Below are 18,417 nucleotides of genomic sequence, written 5' to 3'. Positions count from 1 at the left end.
ATTGTGGTGCCTGGGAATGCATGGAATATATTTTTAATACCGCTATCTTTTAAAAAAAGAACACTTTCGGTTTCGATATCGAGGGGGCGGCTTCTCAGACGTGTCATCGCAATGTGACCTCACGGTGAGACAGCAACTTCTGACGTACTAGCGGCAGATCTGTCATCTGCTCGTGGTGCACGTAGAAACGATTAGTGAATTGTCGTTCAGCGACCCTGACAGCGACTTCTGCGATTTAGGCTGCATGCAGGGCGCAGAATTCGCAAACTCAGTGGTCCGTGTGGGTCCGTGGAACTGTTTTAGTTCGACTCATCGGGATAATGTCCATTGCGATGGTGCTGGCTTGCAGATGGTAAGGGACGAAAATTTTAAAATCAAAGTAAAATACTTTATACGTGTTGTCCGACTCCGGCGTGTGGAGAGCGTTAGCAAGGAAACGTAAAATGTCCCTTTTGCGATGTCTCAAAATCGTGTCAGTACTCCTTTAAGAGCATCAGTGAAATAGTCTATACTATTATAGACACGTTCGGATGACGACTGCGAGCGTGCCACTCACAACAAGCCGCACCGCACAAAGCGAACGAGTGGCAGGAACTTGGCGAGGTACATCTTCCTCGCGGTCACGTCGGCGGAGATCCACTTGAGGATGGCCTTGAAGGTGTCCTCCACCTCGCTCGGTGCGTGCAGCCGGTCGTCTTCGAGTATGGTACGCATCTCCTCCGGCGTCAGTGCCTCGAACTGCGCGCTGTCCTTCCACAACTGCGTCATGTATACACAGACACGACTTCTGCACTGCTTATAAAAAAAGAAAATTACAGCCAGTTCCACGCGTTGTGAAATCTGAGTAACCAGCGGACAGGGGCGTAGCCAGAAATTTTTTTCGGGGGGGGGGGTTCAACCATACTTTATGTATGTTCGTGCGTGCGTTTGTGTGTGTGCGTGCCTATATACGCAAGCAAAATTGAAAAATTTCGGGGGGGGTTTGAACCCCCCAACCCCCCCCCCCTTGACTACGCCCCTGCCAGCGGAGATGGAGAGCAAGCACCACCATCTTGCAAACGCAGATTGAGTTCTTTCTTTCTTTCTTTCTTTCTTTCTTTCTTTCTTTCTTTCTTTCTTTCTTTCTTTCTTTCTTTCTTTCTTTCTTTCTTTCTTTCTTTCTTTCTTTCTTTCTATATTGCCGTCCCTCCTCCTAACCCTGGCGTTACTCCTTCTCATCCCCACTTCCCTTTCCCAAGCCCTGCTAAACTGTTCTATACATGGCGATGTCATGATTTACCCTCTCCCTCCTCCTCTCCTTCCTCCTATCTTTGACATCACTCCTCCTCAGCCTCACTTGCCCTTGCCACCACCCCCTCGCTATACTATACTGTGCATAGCTATGCTATCCTAGGAGCTGCCTGGCACATACCCACTGTCTGTATGACGCATACATTTTACAATACAAGGCTATGCCATGCTCTAACCTTTCCCCTTTCTCACCCTCACATCACTTCTCCTCACTTCCCCCTCTCACCCTCCTGCTATACTATGCCACGGCCACTCGATGAAAAACACACGTGTGTTTTTCATCGAGAGGCCGTGACTACACTATGCATGGCTACGCTACGCTAGGAGCTGGCAGATTACCCGCCGAGTTTTCTGTCTACAACACCGGCCTCACTTCGAGCTTAAAGGGACACTAAAGGCAAATATTAAGTCGACGGCGATTGTTGAAATAGCGGTCCAGAAACCTTTGTAGTGCTACTTTTGCGCCAAGGAAGTGCTTCTTTTGAAATAAAATCACGTTTTAGTGGTCCGCATCGCGTTAGCGCACTTCAAATCACCCGCCTGAAAGCGGTGTTTCTCACGTCACTGCTGCCGTGCCCAACGTTGCCCGCCTTTACTGCGCGGTGGCATGCACTGGCGGCGTGCGCCATTCGGGCATCCGGCAACATCACATGCATGCGGCATTTTGTCGAACTTTCTGTCAGAGCGACTTTCACGAGCGCGAAAAACACACGCGGCAGTACGCGATACCGAAAGTACCACTGACACGCGACCGCGTGAGCGAAGCAGGGTGCCGGGCGAAGCGCAATTCGGCGAAAACGGAACCTTTGAACCACGCGCGCCGTTCCCCGTGGCAACGCCAAAGAGGTTCTTTTTTCCATGAATCAAACAGAAACGAACAAGCAGCATTTTATTACGTCTCTTGATGCACGGAAGGTTTTTTATTGCAGCTAGTTTGATTAGGAGTGATTAATTGTAGTCGGACTCTCTCACGTCATCGGGATCATTTCCAAAATGTGCCGCTCGTGGCGCTCATCGTGTGATACATTTAGCTTAATTTATCGGTAAGTAGGGCACTGCTGTTGATAATATTGCCGTTTTAGACGCTGTCATACATTGAGCTTTCACTCTGACATAAATTGTTATTTGCCTTTGGTGTCCCTTTAAACAGCTCTGCCATTAACAAGGGTGCAGGCAGAATTCCGCGGAGGCCCTCCTTTATCATCATGAACAGAATAATTATGCTCACTATTAAACGTTGTTGAAAGTCAGCGCTGTGTGTGTTATCTTCGTCAGTCCTTGTCTGTTGCGCTGTTCTTACAATCAGTATACTCAGTTACAATCTTAAGAATAAATACAAGCTCCACCCACAGCCATCACTGCCCCGCCCAGAGAGAATTAGCGTAGACGGTTCACCGAATCACATTTGCTCGTTCTTGTGACATCAAGCACATTGAGCGTGTTTCAGATGGTTCGTGTTCCCATACAGACACTTGTTCCTGTCACTGGTTTTATGTGTAAAACTTCGACGTCCTGGCAAATTTCATCAGACATTATGACATCACTGCTTAGCTAAAGGTCATGTTTTTCCTAGGGAAGACGAACCTTTAGTTTTCGATATGCGTGTTATTTACATGGGCACAGAAATAGTACGTATGCCTCGAAGGGAAACCAGATTGCACGACTCTTTCACATGGGTGATTAGCAAGCGCGCCGCGGTTTTTTCGGGCGGAGCCTGTATTTATTAGGTTGTAACCGACTACAAAATATAGCACGGCCTCCGAGATTGCGCACCGGCGCGCAATCTCGGAGGCCATAAATGTAGTAAATGAGTTCTGCGCAATCACGCAAGGTGGCGGGATGGCTGCGAAAGGGATGGGGTGCCTTGATGCCCGCGCGAAGCACTCTAATGGATAATTGATAACCGCCAGTTTGTAGCACGAAGCCGTTAGGAAATCCATACGGATTTCTCAGAAAGAAATTCAAGCTTGTTATGTTGAACAAAAAATTCGTCCTGGCCCGGGAATTGAACCGGGGTCAACGTCCTTTCCGGGGCGGTCGCTCTACCAAATGACTGGAAGCGCGAGGACGAATCAGTCAACACATGGACACGGAATGTAGCAAATGAGTTCTGCGGAATCCGGCGAAGTGGCGGAAGGGTTACGGAAGGTATATGGCTCTGGGAAGATATATAACAACCACCCGTTTGTAGCACGAAGCAACGGATTTCCTTGTGGCTTCGGGCTACAAAAGGGTGGCTGTCAATTATTCCTTTCAGAAGCACTAGCTGTTCAAAACCCTCAACTTCCTTTCCCTAACCCGTTTTAGCTGACTGCTGGGACACGCTTCCTTTCTACGCGTCGATTTATAAAGCAGTCGCAAAGCCGTTTGAAGCCTGAATTACGTAGCCTTGTTAGTGGTCAGAGCTGTTCGATTTTTTGTTGTATGTCCGGATTTTTTTTTTTTTGCGCGTTTTCTCGCTTACCATGCCTCTTCTCGGGGCAAGCATGACGATTTTGGTACTGTGAAAGAGTAATTTATTAATAGGAGGAAAATCCTGTTTCTCTTTGGTGTCCCTTCACGGGCGGTTATGCAGTGGTCCCGATACGTCCGATCAGCGGTTCTGGCCACTGTCAGGCGAAAGGTCTGTTCGATTCTATATTTTTCACGGGTAGCCGCCGTGGATAAGCGCACGGTATGGTCTGTTCTAGATGAGCATGTACACGTTCGTACTTTGTCGAAGTTCCGAACCAGGTACTGGTGGGCGCTGCTGGCGAGGTTCTCGTACCCACGGCTGCAGGCCAGGTGGTAAACGCTGATGCAGTTCTCAGGTTCGAGGTTGTGTTTCAGGGTCATCAGGCAGTGAGCTCGTATTCGATTTATCTGTGTCGTAAAGAAATCAGGCACGAACGGCTGTTTTCTTCTTCTTTTTCTAAAGATGAAGAACGCTTCGATGTCAGATCAGCTAAAAGTAGGGTAGAGTAGAGTAGAACCCTGTATCCGTTAGCAGCTAAAATAAAATCACTGCCCGAGCCCTCCGTACAGATGATCTGCAGCGCAGCCGAAACGTGCGGTCCCGGTGTTTATTTATCACTGGGTTAATACCGACGGTTCATTAAAGTCTTTCTCAATTATTGCTTACCTCTGTCCAGAAATCTTAGTTGGTGTTCGCCGCCCCTGTGTTCCCTTCCTCATATTTAGTGGACCAGCGGTTAAGTAGTGGGATTTCCCAATTTCTGTGGCACATAGGTTTATGCCCGCGGGCGACTATCTTTAGTGGACCAGTGGTGAGTGGAGCTTGCTCAATTACTGTGGCATAAAACACTAGGAGTTTTTCGCACATGGGACTGATGAATTTGGGTTTCGCCTTCCCATATACAACTTCGTTGTCAAAATAATATGAGGGCTTTACGTGCCACAAACACGATGTGATTATTAGGCACGCCGTAGTTGAAGGATCCGGAAGTTCAGACCATTTGGTGTTCTTTAAAGGGGCCCTGCAACACTTTTTCAGCATGTTCAGAAAACGCTGCCGATCGGTGTCGAGACTCCTGAGAACACGCGAGCCAAACATTTAGCACAGCACGAGGCCTGGAATTTACAGCTAATTCTCAAAGTCAGCTAGAAATCGCTTGCTCTTCTCTTGACAAATGATACCATAAACCCAAACGACAGCGCCGTAAACCCAAAGACCACGGCCATTGGCTTATTTGACCATCGCGAGCTGCATAGTTACTGCGAGCGCCGCGGGATGCCGCCACATGCCCGCGCGCGCGATCACACTGAAAGTAAGCCGCGCATATCGAAGAAAAAAAGAAGGCTCAAGGTCATGACGCGCGCTTGCGAAGGGAGGCATCTTCTTGCCCCCTTGTCATCCCCATCCCTGTGTAGCTTTCACCGCGCTCGCTGGTACGAAAGGAGAGAGAAAGCGCTTGAAGCGTACGGCAAATCACTGTAACTCCGCTCGTATTTGACGGATGCTCAAGATTTTTGCTGCAGTTGATTCGTGAGGCAATAAGGACTTTTAATGAATCCATTAGATGGTTACTTGGAAAAGTAACCATCGGAAAAGTAACATCGCACAGCACGCGGGCCTCTAGCATTTTGCCTCCATCGAAATGCGACCGCCGCGGCCGGAATCGAACCCGCGACTTTCGCTGTCAAAAGAAAAAAAAAAATACGGGATGTACATCACATAGTGATGGGATTATTTGATTAATATCTCTTCGGTTAAACATTTGTTTCCTATTACCGTCCGAATCACAACTTATACCTGGTGGTGGACTAAGCTTAGTCGTTCACTCGGCCAATTACTCGTTTTGTCTCGCACAGCGGTTTAATCGCTTCGCTAGTTCCACGCAACCGCTTTAGTCCCTCAGTCGTTCACAGTCACACCGTCACTCCATAACACGCACTCATTTAATCACACTGCCAGAAGCACGAACGAAAGACTGGGAATGGATCATGGATTCTTTTTCTTTTCTAGACACAAGTTAACGAAACCAACAGACAATTAGGCCGAGGAAAGCATAGCGGCCTTTATTTGTAGTCTCTTTGAACTCTAGTGCAGTAATTATGATACAAATGAAAAAAAAAATAAAGTGGACGACAAGACAACTTCTTGCCGGTAGGGACCGAACCTACAACCCTCGGATAACGCGTCCGATGCTCTACCAGTTGAGCTAAGGCGGTGGGTCGTCTTCCCGTCCACTTCATTGGGTATTTCCGTGCGCGTAAATATTGGGAGTGTTAGCCAGCGCCGCTCGTAACCATGACGGAGAGTGTGGACGCATCGTCATTAGGTCGCTCATTCACAGCCGTTTAGTAGTAGTTGTTGTTCACACATTCACTTATTTAGTCTCTCACAGAGCCATATAGTCACTGGGTCACTAACCCGGCTACTCGTCCAGTTCGAGCTACCATGAGTCGGTCGGTTCATTGATAAGCCCCTTATGCAATCGCTAAGACGACTCGAAGGCGAAAGCCATTTTCTTTTAAGTGGCTCCGGGAAATTTCGACCAGAAGGTCGAAATTTCCGGAGCCCTCCACTTATGGCGTCCGTCGTAATCATACACCGTGGTTTCGGAGCGTAAAAACCCAACAGTTATTATTATAATGTAGCCCCCCCCCCCCACCTCCCCCCTTGGGCGGCGAGCAATCCGGACAGCGCGCGACCGCAAGGAAAAAAAAATGCCCCCACCTCCCCGAAAGGAATCGTGAGGAAATGCGAATGCATTTCTTGCGCCGAGAGTACACGGCGTAGTAATTTTAATGGCGTAAAGCTGGACACATCGACGCGCTCAAGTGTCTCCCTTTCGGGCGCCTCTTTCAACGAACGCTTCCTACGTGCGTTCGCAATCACCTCAGGGATGTTGCCACCGCCTTCAATGCAGCACAAACAGCGTTTAGAACGCGCTGTTTCCAGGCTGTGCCATGCATAGAGTTTCCTAAAATTAACTAGAGGGGACTCTGGCGCTGCGATCGTTCAGCTACCAGATGGGTACTACACAAATTTGCCTAGTGTTCGTGCTTGCGGCTTCAAACGTACTTGTGGCTTTGTTTATTGCTGTGTTTTGGCGTTCGTTTCGGATAAAAGAATAGACCGTTGTGAACTTCGCGACCAGCTTTGATTTGGTGAGCCTAAAAAAAAGTTAAAGTGGTGATGTGGAACTGCTGACTTTTGCTGAACTTCGTTTTGCGACAAAGCGGATGCAGCCGACGCGGAGCCAAATGGAGCCGAAAGAACGAAGTTTAGACAAATTTGTGTACTTCCCATCATTCCCATGCTGTCTGAAGCGTCATGCGTTGCAGCTCCCATAGACACTAGCGCCAGAGTTCCCTCTAGTAAGTATTGTAGGAAACTCTATGGAGCCAAGGCAGCACAAACGCTACAAACGCGTTTCAAACGCACTGCATTGAGGCGGTGGCGCAGGGAGGAGAGAGAGCGAACGGCGAGAGAAGGAGCGGCGAAGCACTGCACCTACCCTCTCCTACACTCTCTCCACACACGCGGGAGCTCCGCCGAGCTCCCACGATGCGAGCGACCTCACACGCCAGAGCGCGCTCCTCCTCTCCACTCACTCTCCGCTATTCCGCCCGCAACACCTGCTCCGGTTGCTAGGGGCGAGGATAAGCGCGCGCGCCCGCAGCTGTTGCTATGGGAGAGGGAGTGAGAGCGGAAGAGGCGCGCGGACAACGCCGGATGCCTTACATAGCCCGACTAAGAAATGCATTCGCATTTAAAAAGATCCACGTATCTCCACGAAGTGAATCATGACGAGTGTGCGAAGCTCTCGATATCGTATGGGTGAGTGGAAGTACGTTACCCGAGCGTTGCCCCATATAATTATTTAAACTGAGTGACAAGGTAACGTAAAGTGACATAAAGAGTCCTAAGGTCCATAATGTCTACGTTGAAGTAGCCGACTAGTATAAAGGGTTTGTGCTTGTAGGTGTTTTATATAGCTCTGTCACAATTACGATTGATGTTCGTCTATTGTAAACCCTTCTTTTTTATTCACATACACACATACGTTTCGACTATAGCAACGGTTTTCTATATATATATATATATATATATATATATATATATATATATATATATATATATATATATATATATATATATATATATATATATATATACCGTGACAGCCCACAGTGAGAGTCGACGACAAAGCTAGGTCCTAAGGTCCATTATGTGTACGTTGAAGTCGCCGACTAGTATGAAGGGTTTGTGCTTGTAGGTATTTTATATTGTTTCGTCGCAGTTATGATTGATATTAGTCTATTGTTAAACCTGACGTTTAGATTTTACGAGGTGCTGTGCCGTGAGCACGGACAACGAACAACAATGGACAAGCCTCGACCCTAAGGTGCTTAGCCCCTTAGGGTCGAGTACCGCATGTGAAGCCACGTGGTATGTGAAGCCACGGCTCCCGTTCCCTGCTGGCGTTGATTCTGGTTCAGCCGCCTCTTTCCTTCACTCCTGTGCCATAAGCCTAGAATATTAACTTACATTCAGCGTCTCGGCAAGTTCGAGCACCTTGACGACGTTGTGCAGGCCGATGCGCTCGTGAAGAGGCGTGTAGTAGGCGTATTCGACAAGCTCCTCGACCATGTCGCCTTCCAGGTCCTTTATCACAGCGCAGACGGGCGGCCCCGCCAGGTCATTCTTCTTCTGGTCGGGAGTCCTGCTTTCTTTGGCGACGTCGAAGAGCGCACAGCAGCCTGAAAATCTGCAGGCAGAGGGAGTAAAAGCAAAAAAAATCACAGCATATCCACGGAGTGAATGATGATGAGTGGGCGAAGCTGCGGAGGTTCATCGGTAAACCGTGAATCTTCTGTGAATTCTGCCCAGTACATCATCACCGACGTGAGATAGGGCGCGTTTATACTAAAGGTTCGATGAGTTATCACGACTTGCAGCTCACTTTAATTTTACATGTACGCTGTGAATTTTCATTGTTTAGAAAACCATTGCTTTAGAAAACATCTGGCGTCTTTCGTTAAGCAGCTGGCGTCTTTTCCTCTTGCTTTAGAAACATCTGGCGTTCTTCCGTTTTACTTTTACAAAACATCTGGCGTCTTTCGTTGGTTTATTTCATCAATCAACAGCGTTTTGAACAAAATTGTTATTGATTAATCACGCACAGGAGAAATCTCACCAGGCACTACCTTGGAGGTAAAGAATGGCTGCTAATGGGAATGAGAGACAGAAGAAGTCGGCTTTTAGCTACCGCTGCGAATTTTTTATTGTTCAACAACGCACAGGAAAAATCTCCCACCGGCACCACCTTGGAGGTCAAGACGTAAGACTGGTTACGGACTACGACTACGACTACGAGGGACAAACGGATAGCCTTAAGGAGCTTCGCCCCTAAAACGGCAGTGGTTCAGCTAAGAGTGTAACGTACTTACCAAAGGGAGTTCAGGCAACTCCTTTTGGTGAGCATTGGTAAGAACGCGTACTCTCGTCAACGGATGGCCCATCTAGGGTTCCGTGTTTTCAGAGTTTATTTTTCTTTAAATTCGGAGGGTGTTTTTCGGAGTTGTTTATCGGATAAATCTGAATTGTCAGGAGTTTTAGCGGCGAGTGTTTATCGGATTTTTTCGGATTTATCCGAAAACACGGAGCCCTACCATGCCCCATCGAAACGGGCAACAACTACACTATGCGGTTCAGCATATTGTGTAGCCAGAAATTTTTTTCGGGGGAGGGTGAAGGGGATTTTGGCCGCATTATGGATACATTCGTGCGTGTGTTTGCACGTGTGCGCGTATATTACACATAAAAAATTAAGGTTTTCTCAAACAAAGAAACGAGCCCTCAAACTTAGCACCGGCAGGGACCGAACCTGCGTTCGGTCCCTGCCGGTGGCAAGTTATCTTTTCGTCCACTTTACTTTCTTCACATTTATATCCCATTTATTACAAGTAACATCTCCTATACTTTCCTTGACATTATTGTCTGTTAGTTCATCAATAATATTGTGTATAACAAAGAAAAACGAGCCCTTAAAAGTCGTCTTCTTTCCTTCATTCATAGCAAGGGCCTCGTTCTGGCAGAGGATGCCTTCAGGTAGTATGCGAGGGATTATTGGTCAGCTGCCAGCTCGTAAAAAGATCACGTGCTACGTGACGCCAGAAAGGCAGAAAAAGAGTGTTCCACACTCGCCGCCATGGCTGCGATCAGCGCTGACTAACACTCCTACGTTTAAATACACATATATACCCCATAAAGTGGACGGGGTGATGACTGCCGCCGTAGCTCAGTGGTAGAGCATCGGACGCGTTATTCGAAGGTCGCAGGTTCGGTCCCTGTCGGTGGAAAGTTATCTTTTCGTCCACTTTACTTTCTTCACATTTATATCCCAATTATTACAAGTAACATCTCCTATACTTTCCTTGGCATTATTCTTTTAGTTCTCATTAATACTGTTGTTAAGGTGTTTAATAGACAGCACTCAACGACAATGAGTGATGGCGACAGTCACGGCAAGGCACGAACTCCCTGCGCGAGCGGCGTTCTTTCTTCAAGCAGCCAAAGAGGATGACCCACTAGAAGGCGCTGGAGAGGGTAACCCATTACCATGTCCCAAGGCTTCTCTACAATTACCCCGGGTACGAAAAGGGAGCCGTCCGGCGACCTAACAGCTCGTCACTATGAGTGGGTCATAGTAGGCCTTGAGGCGCTCCACGTTGACAATGTCGCGCCCTCGACGGCGCATGTCCGAAGCTGGTTCGATGGGTTCGATCAAGTAGTTGACCGGGGATGTGCGCTCGACGACCCGGTATGGGCCTTCGTATTTCGGCAGCAGTTTTGAAGAAAGGCCACTTGCAGTGGTAGGGACCGAGAGCCATACGAGCGCTCCAGGAAGGAACGTGGGTTCAGAAGTAGTGGTGCCATCGCGAATGCTCTTCTGCAGCTCTTGTTCCTGCGTCGTAAATGTCTTGGCAAGCTCGCGACACTCTTCAGCGAGCCTGGCTGTGTCAGAAATAGGCGCACACTCAGATGAATCCGGCTTGTATGGAAGTATCGTGTCGATGGTGTGCGACGGGTGCCTTCCGTACAGTAAGAAGAACGGTGAAAAACCAGTAGTGCTCTGAGGGGCGGTGTTATAGGCGTAGGTGACGAAGGGCAGAATGGCATCCCAATTGGTGTGATCGGCGGCGACGTACATTGACAGCATGTCGCCGAGCGTGCGGTTAAAGCGTTCGGTTAGGCCATTCGTCTGCGGGTGGTAAGCAGTAGTCTTGCGGTGAACAGCATGGCACTCTTTCAGAATGGCTTCCACGACTTCCGATAAGAAGACACGGCCTCGGTCGCTGAGAAGCTCTTGGGGTGGACCGTGACGCGGTATGAATCGGTGTAGTAGGAAGGAGGCAACATCGCGCGCTGTAGCCGCTGGGAGGGCGGCGGTTTCGGCGTATCGCGTTAGATGGTCAACAGCGACGATGGCCCAGCGGTTACCAGCCGAACTCAGAGGAAGTGGTCCATACAAATCGATGCCCACGCGCCCGAACGGACGGTTAGGGCAAGGTAATGTTGTAGACCTGCTGGCGACACGTGCGTTGCACGTTTTCGGCGTTGGCAATCGAGGCAGGCGCGAACGAACTTCTGCACGTAGCGGTACATCCCACGCCAGAAGTATCGTTGTCGAATGCGGTGGTAAGTTTTGGATACCCCAGAGTGCGCGCATTGCGGGTCGGAGTGGAAGGCCTCGCATATATCAGAACGCAGACTGCGGGGTATCACTAGTAGCCACTGGCGGCCGTCGGCGTTGTAATTGCGTCGGTGCAGGAGCTCGTCACGAACGGCGAAATGGTGGGCTTGACGACGTAACGCGCGAGTGGATGGTGTTGCCGTCGGATCAGTGAGCAAGTCGATCAGCGAGGTGATCCATTTATCCTTGCGCTGTTCGGTAGCGATGGTGTGAACGCTGATTGAAGCAACAGCTATGTGAGATACTGAGCAGGGGGCATTGTCGTCAGGCAAGGGAGAGCGCGAGAGGGCGTCGGCGTCAGCATGCTGGCGTCCGTTGCGGTACAGCACGCGGATGTCGTAGTCCTGCAGGCGAAGTGCCCAGCGGGCGAGACGGCCTGAGGGATCCTTCAATGACGACAGCCAGCATAGTGCATGATGGTCGGTGACGACATCAAATGGGCGACCATACAAATAAGGTCGAAACTTTGTAAGGGCCCATATGATCGCCAGGTACTCTTTTTCCGTGACTGAGTAATTGGTCTCGGCTCTGGTAAGCGTACGGCTTGCGTATGCCACGACATATTCGGGTAACCCTGGTTTGCGTTGCGCAAGGACAGCGCCGAGGCCTACGCCGCTGGCGTCCGTGTGTACCTCCGTAGGGGCCGTAGGGTCGTAGTGACGTAGTATGGGTGGAGACGTCAACAAACGACGGAGCTTTGCGAACGCGTCGTCACACTCGGACGACCACGAATTTAGGGGTCCGTTACTTCCAAGGAGCTTCGTCAGCGGCGATATGATGGTGGCAAAGTTTCGTATGAAGCGTCGAAAGTATGAACACAGTCCGACGAAACTGCGCAGTTCTTTGACGGACGTAGGTTTGGGAAATTCGGCCACGGCCCGAAGCTTGGCCGGATCGGGAAGGATTCCGTCTTTGGACACGACGTAGCCGAGGATTGTCAGCTGCCGTGCCGCAAATCGGCACTTCTTCAGATTCAGTTGGAGGCCGGCGTTGCTCAAACGTGTCAAAACATGCCGCAGACGTTGGAGGTGCGTGGAGAAGTCCGGAGCGAAGACGACGACGTCGTCCAGGTAACACAGGCACGTGTGCCATTTCAAGTTACGCAGAACGGTGTCCATCATGCGCTCGAAGGTCGCGGCGCATTACACAGACCGAACGGCATGACGTTGAACTCGTACAAGCCGTCGGGCGTGACAAAGGCTGTCTTTGGTCGAGCGTCATCAGCCATGGGTACTTGCCAGTACCCCGAGCGCAAATCGAGAGATGAAAAGAATTCTGCTCCTTGGAGGCTGTCAATCGCGTCGTCGATTCGCGGCAGTGGATAAACATCCTTGCGGGTGACCTTGTTGAGCCGTCGGTAGTCCACACAGAACCGCACAGAACCGTCCTTCTTCGTAACGAGAACAACAGGAGACGCCCATGGGCTGTCGGAGGGCCGAATTACATCGCGTCGAAGCATATCGTCGACTTGCTCGTTAATTACCCGGCGTTCTGTGGGAGACACGCGATATGGACGTTGCCGTAGTGGTGGTTGGGCGCCAGTGTCGTCCAGGACGTCTTCGACAAGTCCAGGACGTCTTCGATATAACTGGTGAAAGATTCACCGGCCTGCTGAGATCGCTCACGTAAGCGCTGTTCGGCTTGCAGCTTACGAACTGCTGGGCGGCCAAAAACGCTGATGACGGCGGTCTTGAAATCGGCCCAAGTCGCAAAATCGGACGCGTGGTTGTTGTACCACAAGCTTGCTACGCCCGCGAGGTAGAACACCAAGTTGCTTAACTTGCCTTCTTCGTCCCATTTGTTGGGGATGCTGACGCGCTCGTAAATTGCGAGCCAGTCCTCCACGTCGGTGCTATCGGCGCCAGTGAAGATAGGTGGGTCGCGTATACGGGGGACACCGGGACATGTGCTCGTTGCGAGAGGAGGCGTTTGCTGGGCGGCGTCTTGAGGCATGGTAGATGGCAAGGTACGGGATCGGAGCTCCAGGGGCATTGAATGGGAGCAGAGCACCTCCACCAAATTGTTAAGGTGTTTAATAGACAGCACTCAACGACAATGAGTGATGGCGACAGTCACGGCAAGGCACGAACTCCCTGCGCGAGCGGCGTTCTTTCTTCAAGCAGCCAAAGAGGATGACCCACTAGAAGGCGCTGGAGAGGGTAACCCATTACCATGTCCCAAGGCTTCTCTACACTGTGTACAACAGTATGTTGTATAGTGATTTCCGTTGCGGAACCTGCTTTCTTGCCCCCAGAAGGCGCAACACCGCGGTATATAAACCATCTTTATTAGTAAAATTGTTCCTTCGCGCGGGACCCGGCTTCGTCCATCTTGTCTGCCTCCACTCTATGAAAAAAAAAAAGGAGTCCCTTGACTCTTGCTACATATGTGGCTCTCGCGTGTATAACGCTTTTTAGAGAGACACACTCTCTTTAGAAGAGGTGCGAGTCTCACGACTCTCCAAACGAGTCAGCGTGTCTCTCTAAAGAGCGTTATACATGTGAGAGTCACATATGTAGCAAGAAAGAGTCAAGCGATTCTTTTTTTCTTAGAGTGGATCGGGGCCGCCGTCGCAGCATATGCACCCGGTACTTCGCTCCTTCGGCGTCGGCATTCCAGGCGGCCGCACCGACACCACACAGTATGCGAACTATCATAGGATAGTAAGATGCCACCACGAACGACACTTACTTGTGCCACATCACGAATCGATGAGCCCAGACCTCAACGCCGTCGGTGGCACGGAAAACGACGTCGCAGTCCAGGCGCGCCTTCCGCTGTTGCCCGCAATCCCGGCATGGCCCTGGCAGCTGCACTCGGCGCGAACCCACGCTGCTGGCCATCGTCGGTGAAGAGCTGAGCAGCTTCGAACCACACGGTGAGCATGTCGTCTTCCATCTTTCCCGCATGGTTGTCGGCATGGTCTGTGGGGGGATCCTTCTCCGTGGCTTCGACGGCGGCACACATCTCAGTATATGGCCAGAAAGGATCGAGTAATGGGAACCTGGGGGTATATAGGCCGACCGGGTGGGGCAAGCGTCGTCCTTCGGGCACTGGCAGACTGCCGGTACAACCAGGGAGGACCGCACGCCGGTGTGACCGAGAGCCGACTGAGGGACTGCCCGGGCTTGGCGGTTGACCACTGCACCGGATCTTTGCGCGTGCCGCGTGGCACGTTGATAGTAATGACTACAATTATGATAATTTCATTCTCTTATGGCTCTTTTAAACTATTTAAACTTTTAAAACTATTTGAAGTATTAAATCATCATTGAAAAGAAAGGAAAACGTAAATGTGAGGCTACGTTAATTGCGCACTTGTGCAATCGGACCAGGTCAGATCGGCCTTGGTCCCGGCTGCGGCGATCACATTTCGATTGGCGTCGCCATGGAGTGCGTCGGCGTATTTTTAAACTCTGGCTATAAGGGATAGCTAGGGCAACCTCTAGAGCAGTGGTCTGGCCCATGTGCTTAGATTTAGATGCACGTTAAAGAACCACAGATTGTAGAAATTTCCGGAGCCCTCCATTACAGCGTCTCTCATAACCATATCGTGGTTTCGGGATGCAAAACCCCCCAAAATTATTATCTTTGCGTGGGTAACATGCCCGCGACTGCGCCATAGCAGTGTTCGTGCCGTCTTTCTTGTTTTTGGAACGTGCATGTGGCAAGCCTTCCAGATTTTGTGCCCATCTTTGTAGCAGAATTTTTAGCCATCAGTCTAGCTCTACGTAAATTAGAAGCATCAATAAGCTCCGCATTAATTTTGACGGACTCACTAGCAGTATGTTCCTCCCTCACTGCAAACGAGGACTCGTATATTTTGGATGTGTTCAAATCATTAGTTCCACTGCACATAAAGTTCATCAAGTTAGTGTGGGTTCCTGGGCATAAGGGCCTATTTATGAATGAAATGGCAGATGCGCTAGCTAGGTCATCATTGAATGGCCCGGTAATTCAGCTATTGCCCGCATCCAAATTCATTACAGGTGCTAGATTTAGGAGGAAAATGATGTTAGAGGAATTTTCCGCACCGTCATTAACGACCATATTAGAATTCCAGCATGTGAATCATCAGTGGAATAGTAAAGTATGTCAATCACGAGCAATAGAAGTCGCAATCACAAGACTACGTTGTCAGACTCCCTATCTAAATTTTTATCTACACAGAGCTGGTCTGGCAGCTTCGCCTAATTGTCCTATTAGGGGCGAAGCTCCTTATGCCGCGGGTCTGTCCATCCTCCGTTTGTTTGTTTGTAGTAGCCACCTCTAGTTCGTGAGAAGCTTGCGTTCTGGTATGCAGTAGAAGAAGGCGACGTTGACGAGTGAGACTCTCATGCGTGTTCGCCTGTGTGGCGTTCTTTCTTCTTTACTGCGCGCGTTCTGGTATGCAGTAGAAGAAGAAGGCGACGTTGACGAGTGAGACTCTCGTGCGTGTTCGCCTGTGTGGTGTTCTTTCTTGTTTAGTACGTCTCGTGTTTTCAACGACGCCCGAAGACAACATTTCAGAAGTAACGCGCCATGAGGCTCCCTCTTGGCGCGCTTTCTCTTTCGCTCGGAGTCGCCGGATGGAAGACTAGGCTGCGGAACGGAGGGCACGGAAGGCGGCGGCATGCGCGCGCTCGCAGACAAAATCCTGATGTGAGAGCCCGCGAGGCCCAAGCTGCACGTCGACGCCGCGAAGCAGATCCCGCCGTTCGAGCCCGCGAGGCCGAAGCTGCTCGACAAGCTGCACGGCTGCGGCGAGAAGAGCCCGCCGTTCGAGCCCGCGAGGCCGAAGCTGCTTGACAAGCTGCACGGCTGCGGCGCGAAGACCCAGCCGTTCGAGCCCGCGAGGCCGAAGCTGCACGGCTGCCGCGCGAATCGGGTCTTCAAAATGTGACGGACCGTGAAGCGGCGAGAAAGCGCGCGTGCCGGCAGGCAGAGCCCGAGGCTGTGCAAGCACGTGAAGTGGCTGCAAAACGCATCAGGCGGGCTCTGCCCGAAGGCGCCGACGCGCGCTTCCAGCGGGACTTCCCTGACAACAGTTTCGGCCATAGTTGCGGTGTGTGCGACAGATTGTGGTTCTCAAACAATCTAGTCACAATATCTTCTATCAAGAAGGACCAGGCTCGCGCCAATGCCATCGCCGTGCTGCAGCGCGAGTTCCCCGCCGTCAGCGATCACAGTGAGCACAAGATCTGCTCCAGCTGCAAGGATTCGTTGGTGGCGAGGAAGGTGCCTCCGATGAGCGTCACGTATGGCTACAGATACCCGGCAAAACCCGATCACTTGCCCCCGCTCAACCCGGTCGAAGAACGCCTGATCGCTCCTCGGTTACCGTTCATGAGCATCAGGCTTTTGACGCACGGCAAGGGGTCAATACGGCATCAAGGGGCAAGTGGTGAACGTTCCGATAAACGTCCCCAACACGGTTCAGTGCCTACCGCGGAACGTTCCAAAGGATGCGGCCATCGACGTTCATCTCAAGCGCCGGCTCGTTTGTAAACCATCGTATAAGAAGGGTCTCGTGAAGAAACGTCACGTGCACGAGTGGCTCAAACACCTGGAGCAGTCTCCGCTATACAAGTACCTCAATACCAAATGGATTGGAATCGCCTCGTGCACATGGACGATGACGGTGACGTGGATGACGACGAGATCGAGCCGGCGCCGGAGATTACCGACCTGGAAGATCCGATGCAGGCAGTGATTTCACTCAACACCATGACTCATACTATGCTCTTTGACGACGGTTTACCGATGATTCACGGTTTACCGATGATTTCCTCCGGAGCTTCGCCCCACTCATCATCATTCACCCCGTGGATATGCTGTGAATTTTCCTTATTTCGCAGTGGTCGTGGTTACATGTTTTATTGAGTTCTTACGTAAAGGTGCGCTGTGTGAGGCGTTCCTGGTCCGGGACTCCATTGGCGAAAGCGGCTGGCTGGGGCTCTCTCGATCACCTTCTGCTGACTCTCGAAATCAGAACTGCACGGGGCCGCCTCTCACCTTTCAAGCGTTGGCTGGTTTTATGAGACGGTAGACTTTTTCAAGGAATTATGACAGGCTGGTTGCAAGTGTGTCACATTTACACATTTTTCCGAGGCGCTCGATATTATACATCGATAAAGAAAATGATGGAATATGTTGTTTTGTGCAAGGATCAGTAATTAATCAATATTAACCCATAATTAAAAGCTTATTTTTTGTAGTCAATCCGCATCATTTCGACATAAAAAAAAATTCCACAGCATATCCACGGGGTGAATGATGATGAGTGGGGCGAAGCTCTCGTACGGCAGGATCTTGGCGGCGTCGTCGCGCAGCTTCACGCCCAGTACATCATCAACGACGTGAGATCGGGCCGGTTTATACTAAAGGGTCGATGATAGTCATGGCGACTTGCAGCTCACTTTAATTTTACATGTACGCTGTGAATTTTTATTGTTTAATCACGCACAGGAGAAATCTCACCAGGCACTACCTTGGAGGTAAACAATGGCTGCTAATGGAGAATGAGAGACAAAAGAAGTCGGCTTTTAGCTAACACTTACACTTCTACTTCTACTAACGTTTCCTACTGGAACATGCCAATGGCTGCTAATGGGGAATGAGGGACAGAAGAAGTCGGCTTTTAGTTAACGCGCACGCTGCGAATTTTTTATTGTTCAACAACGCACAGGAGAAATCTCCCACAGACACCACCTTGGAGGTCAAGATCTGGTACTAGCGTTAAGACTGGTTACGTACTACGACGGGGACGAACGGGTGCCGCTTTAAGGAGCTTCGCCCCTAAAAGAATAAAACTTTAGGCTTCAGATGCATGCCCAGTTTGTTTACGGTTCACCGCAGCGGGTGGTCTAGCGGTTATGGCGCTAATGGCTCATTCACACTGGGGAATCCGCCGGCCACAGCGACCGGAATCCTCGCGCCGCCG

At 50.4% G+C, this 18,417-nt stretch overlaps 1 protein-coding gene and 1 pseudogene across 1 annotated transcript in view; one reads left to right on the top strand and one right to left on the bottom strand.

Moving 5' to 3' along the window:
• LOC119375034 (kelch-like protein 10) overlaps positions 1 to 14,462 on the bottom strand; it is a 33,326-nt gene extending 18,864 nt beyond the window's left edge. Inside the window, exons 1-4 of the mRNA XM_037645233.1 lie at positions 14,323 to 14,462; positions 8,288 to 8,507; positions 4,003 to 4,152; positions 557 to 759 (exon numbers count right to left, since the gene is read on the bottom strand). Coding sequence (XP_037501161.1) covers positions 557 to 759; positions 4,003 to 4,152; positions 8,288 to 8,507; positions 14,323 to 14,462 — 713 coding nt within the window. The remainder of the gene's footprint in view (positions 1 to 556; positions 760 to 4,002; positions 4,153 to 8,287; positions 8,508 to 14,322) is intronic.
• A 29-nt stretch (positions 14,463 to 14,491) lies between these two features.
• LOC125756405 (uncharacterized) lies at positions 14,492 to 17,313 on the top strand (annotated as a pseudogene).
• The last annotated feature ends 1,104 nt before the right edge of the window (positions 17,314 to 18,417 follow it).

Source organism: Rhipicephalus sanguineus, chromosome 11 (assembly GCF_013339695.2).
Source record: "Rhipicephalus sanguineus isolate Rsan-2018 chromosome 11, BIME_Rsan_1.4, whole genome shotgun sequence".
NCBI lineage: Eukaryota > Metazoa > Arthropoda > Arachnida > Ixodida > Ixodidae > Rhipicephalus > Rhipicephalus sanguineus.
Note: the sequence above shows the minus strand (reverse complement) of the source record. Positions and strands in the feature narration are given on the sequence as shown.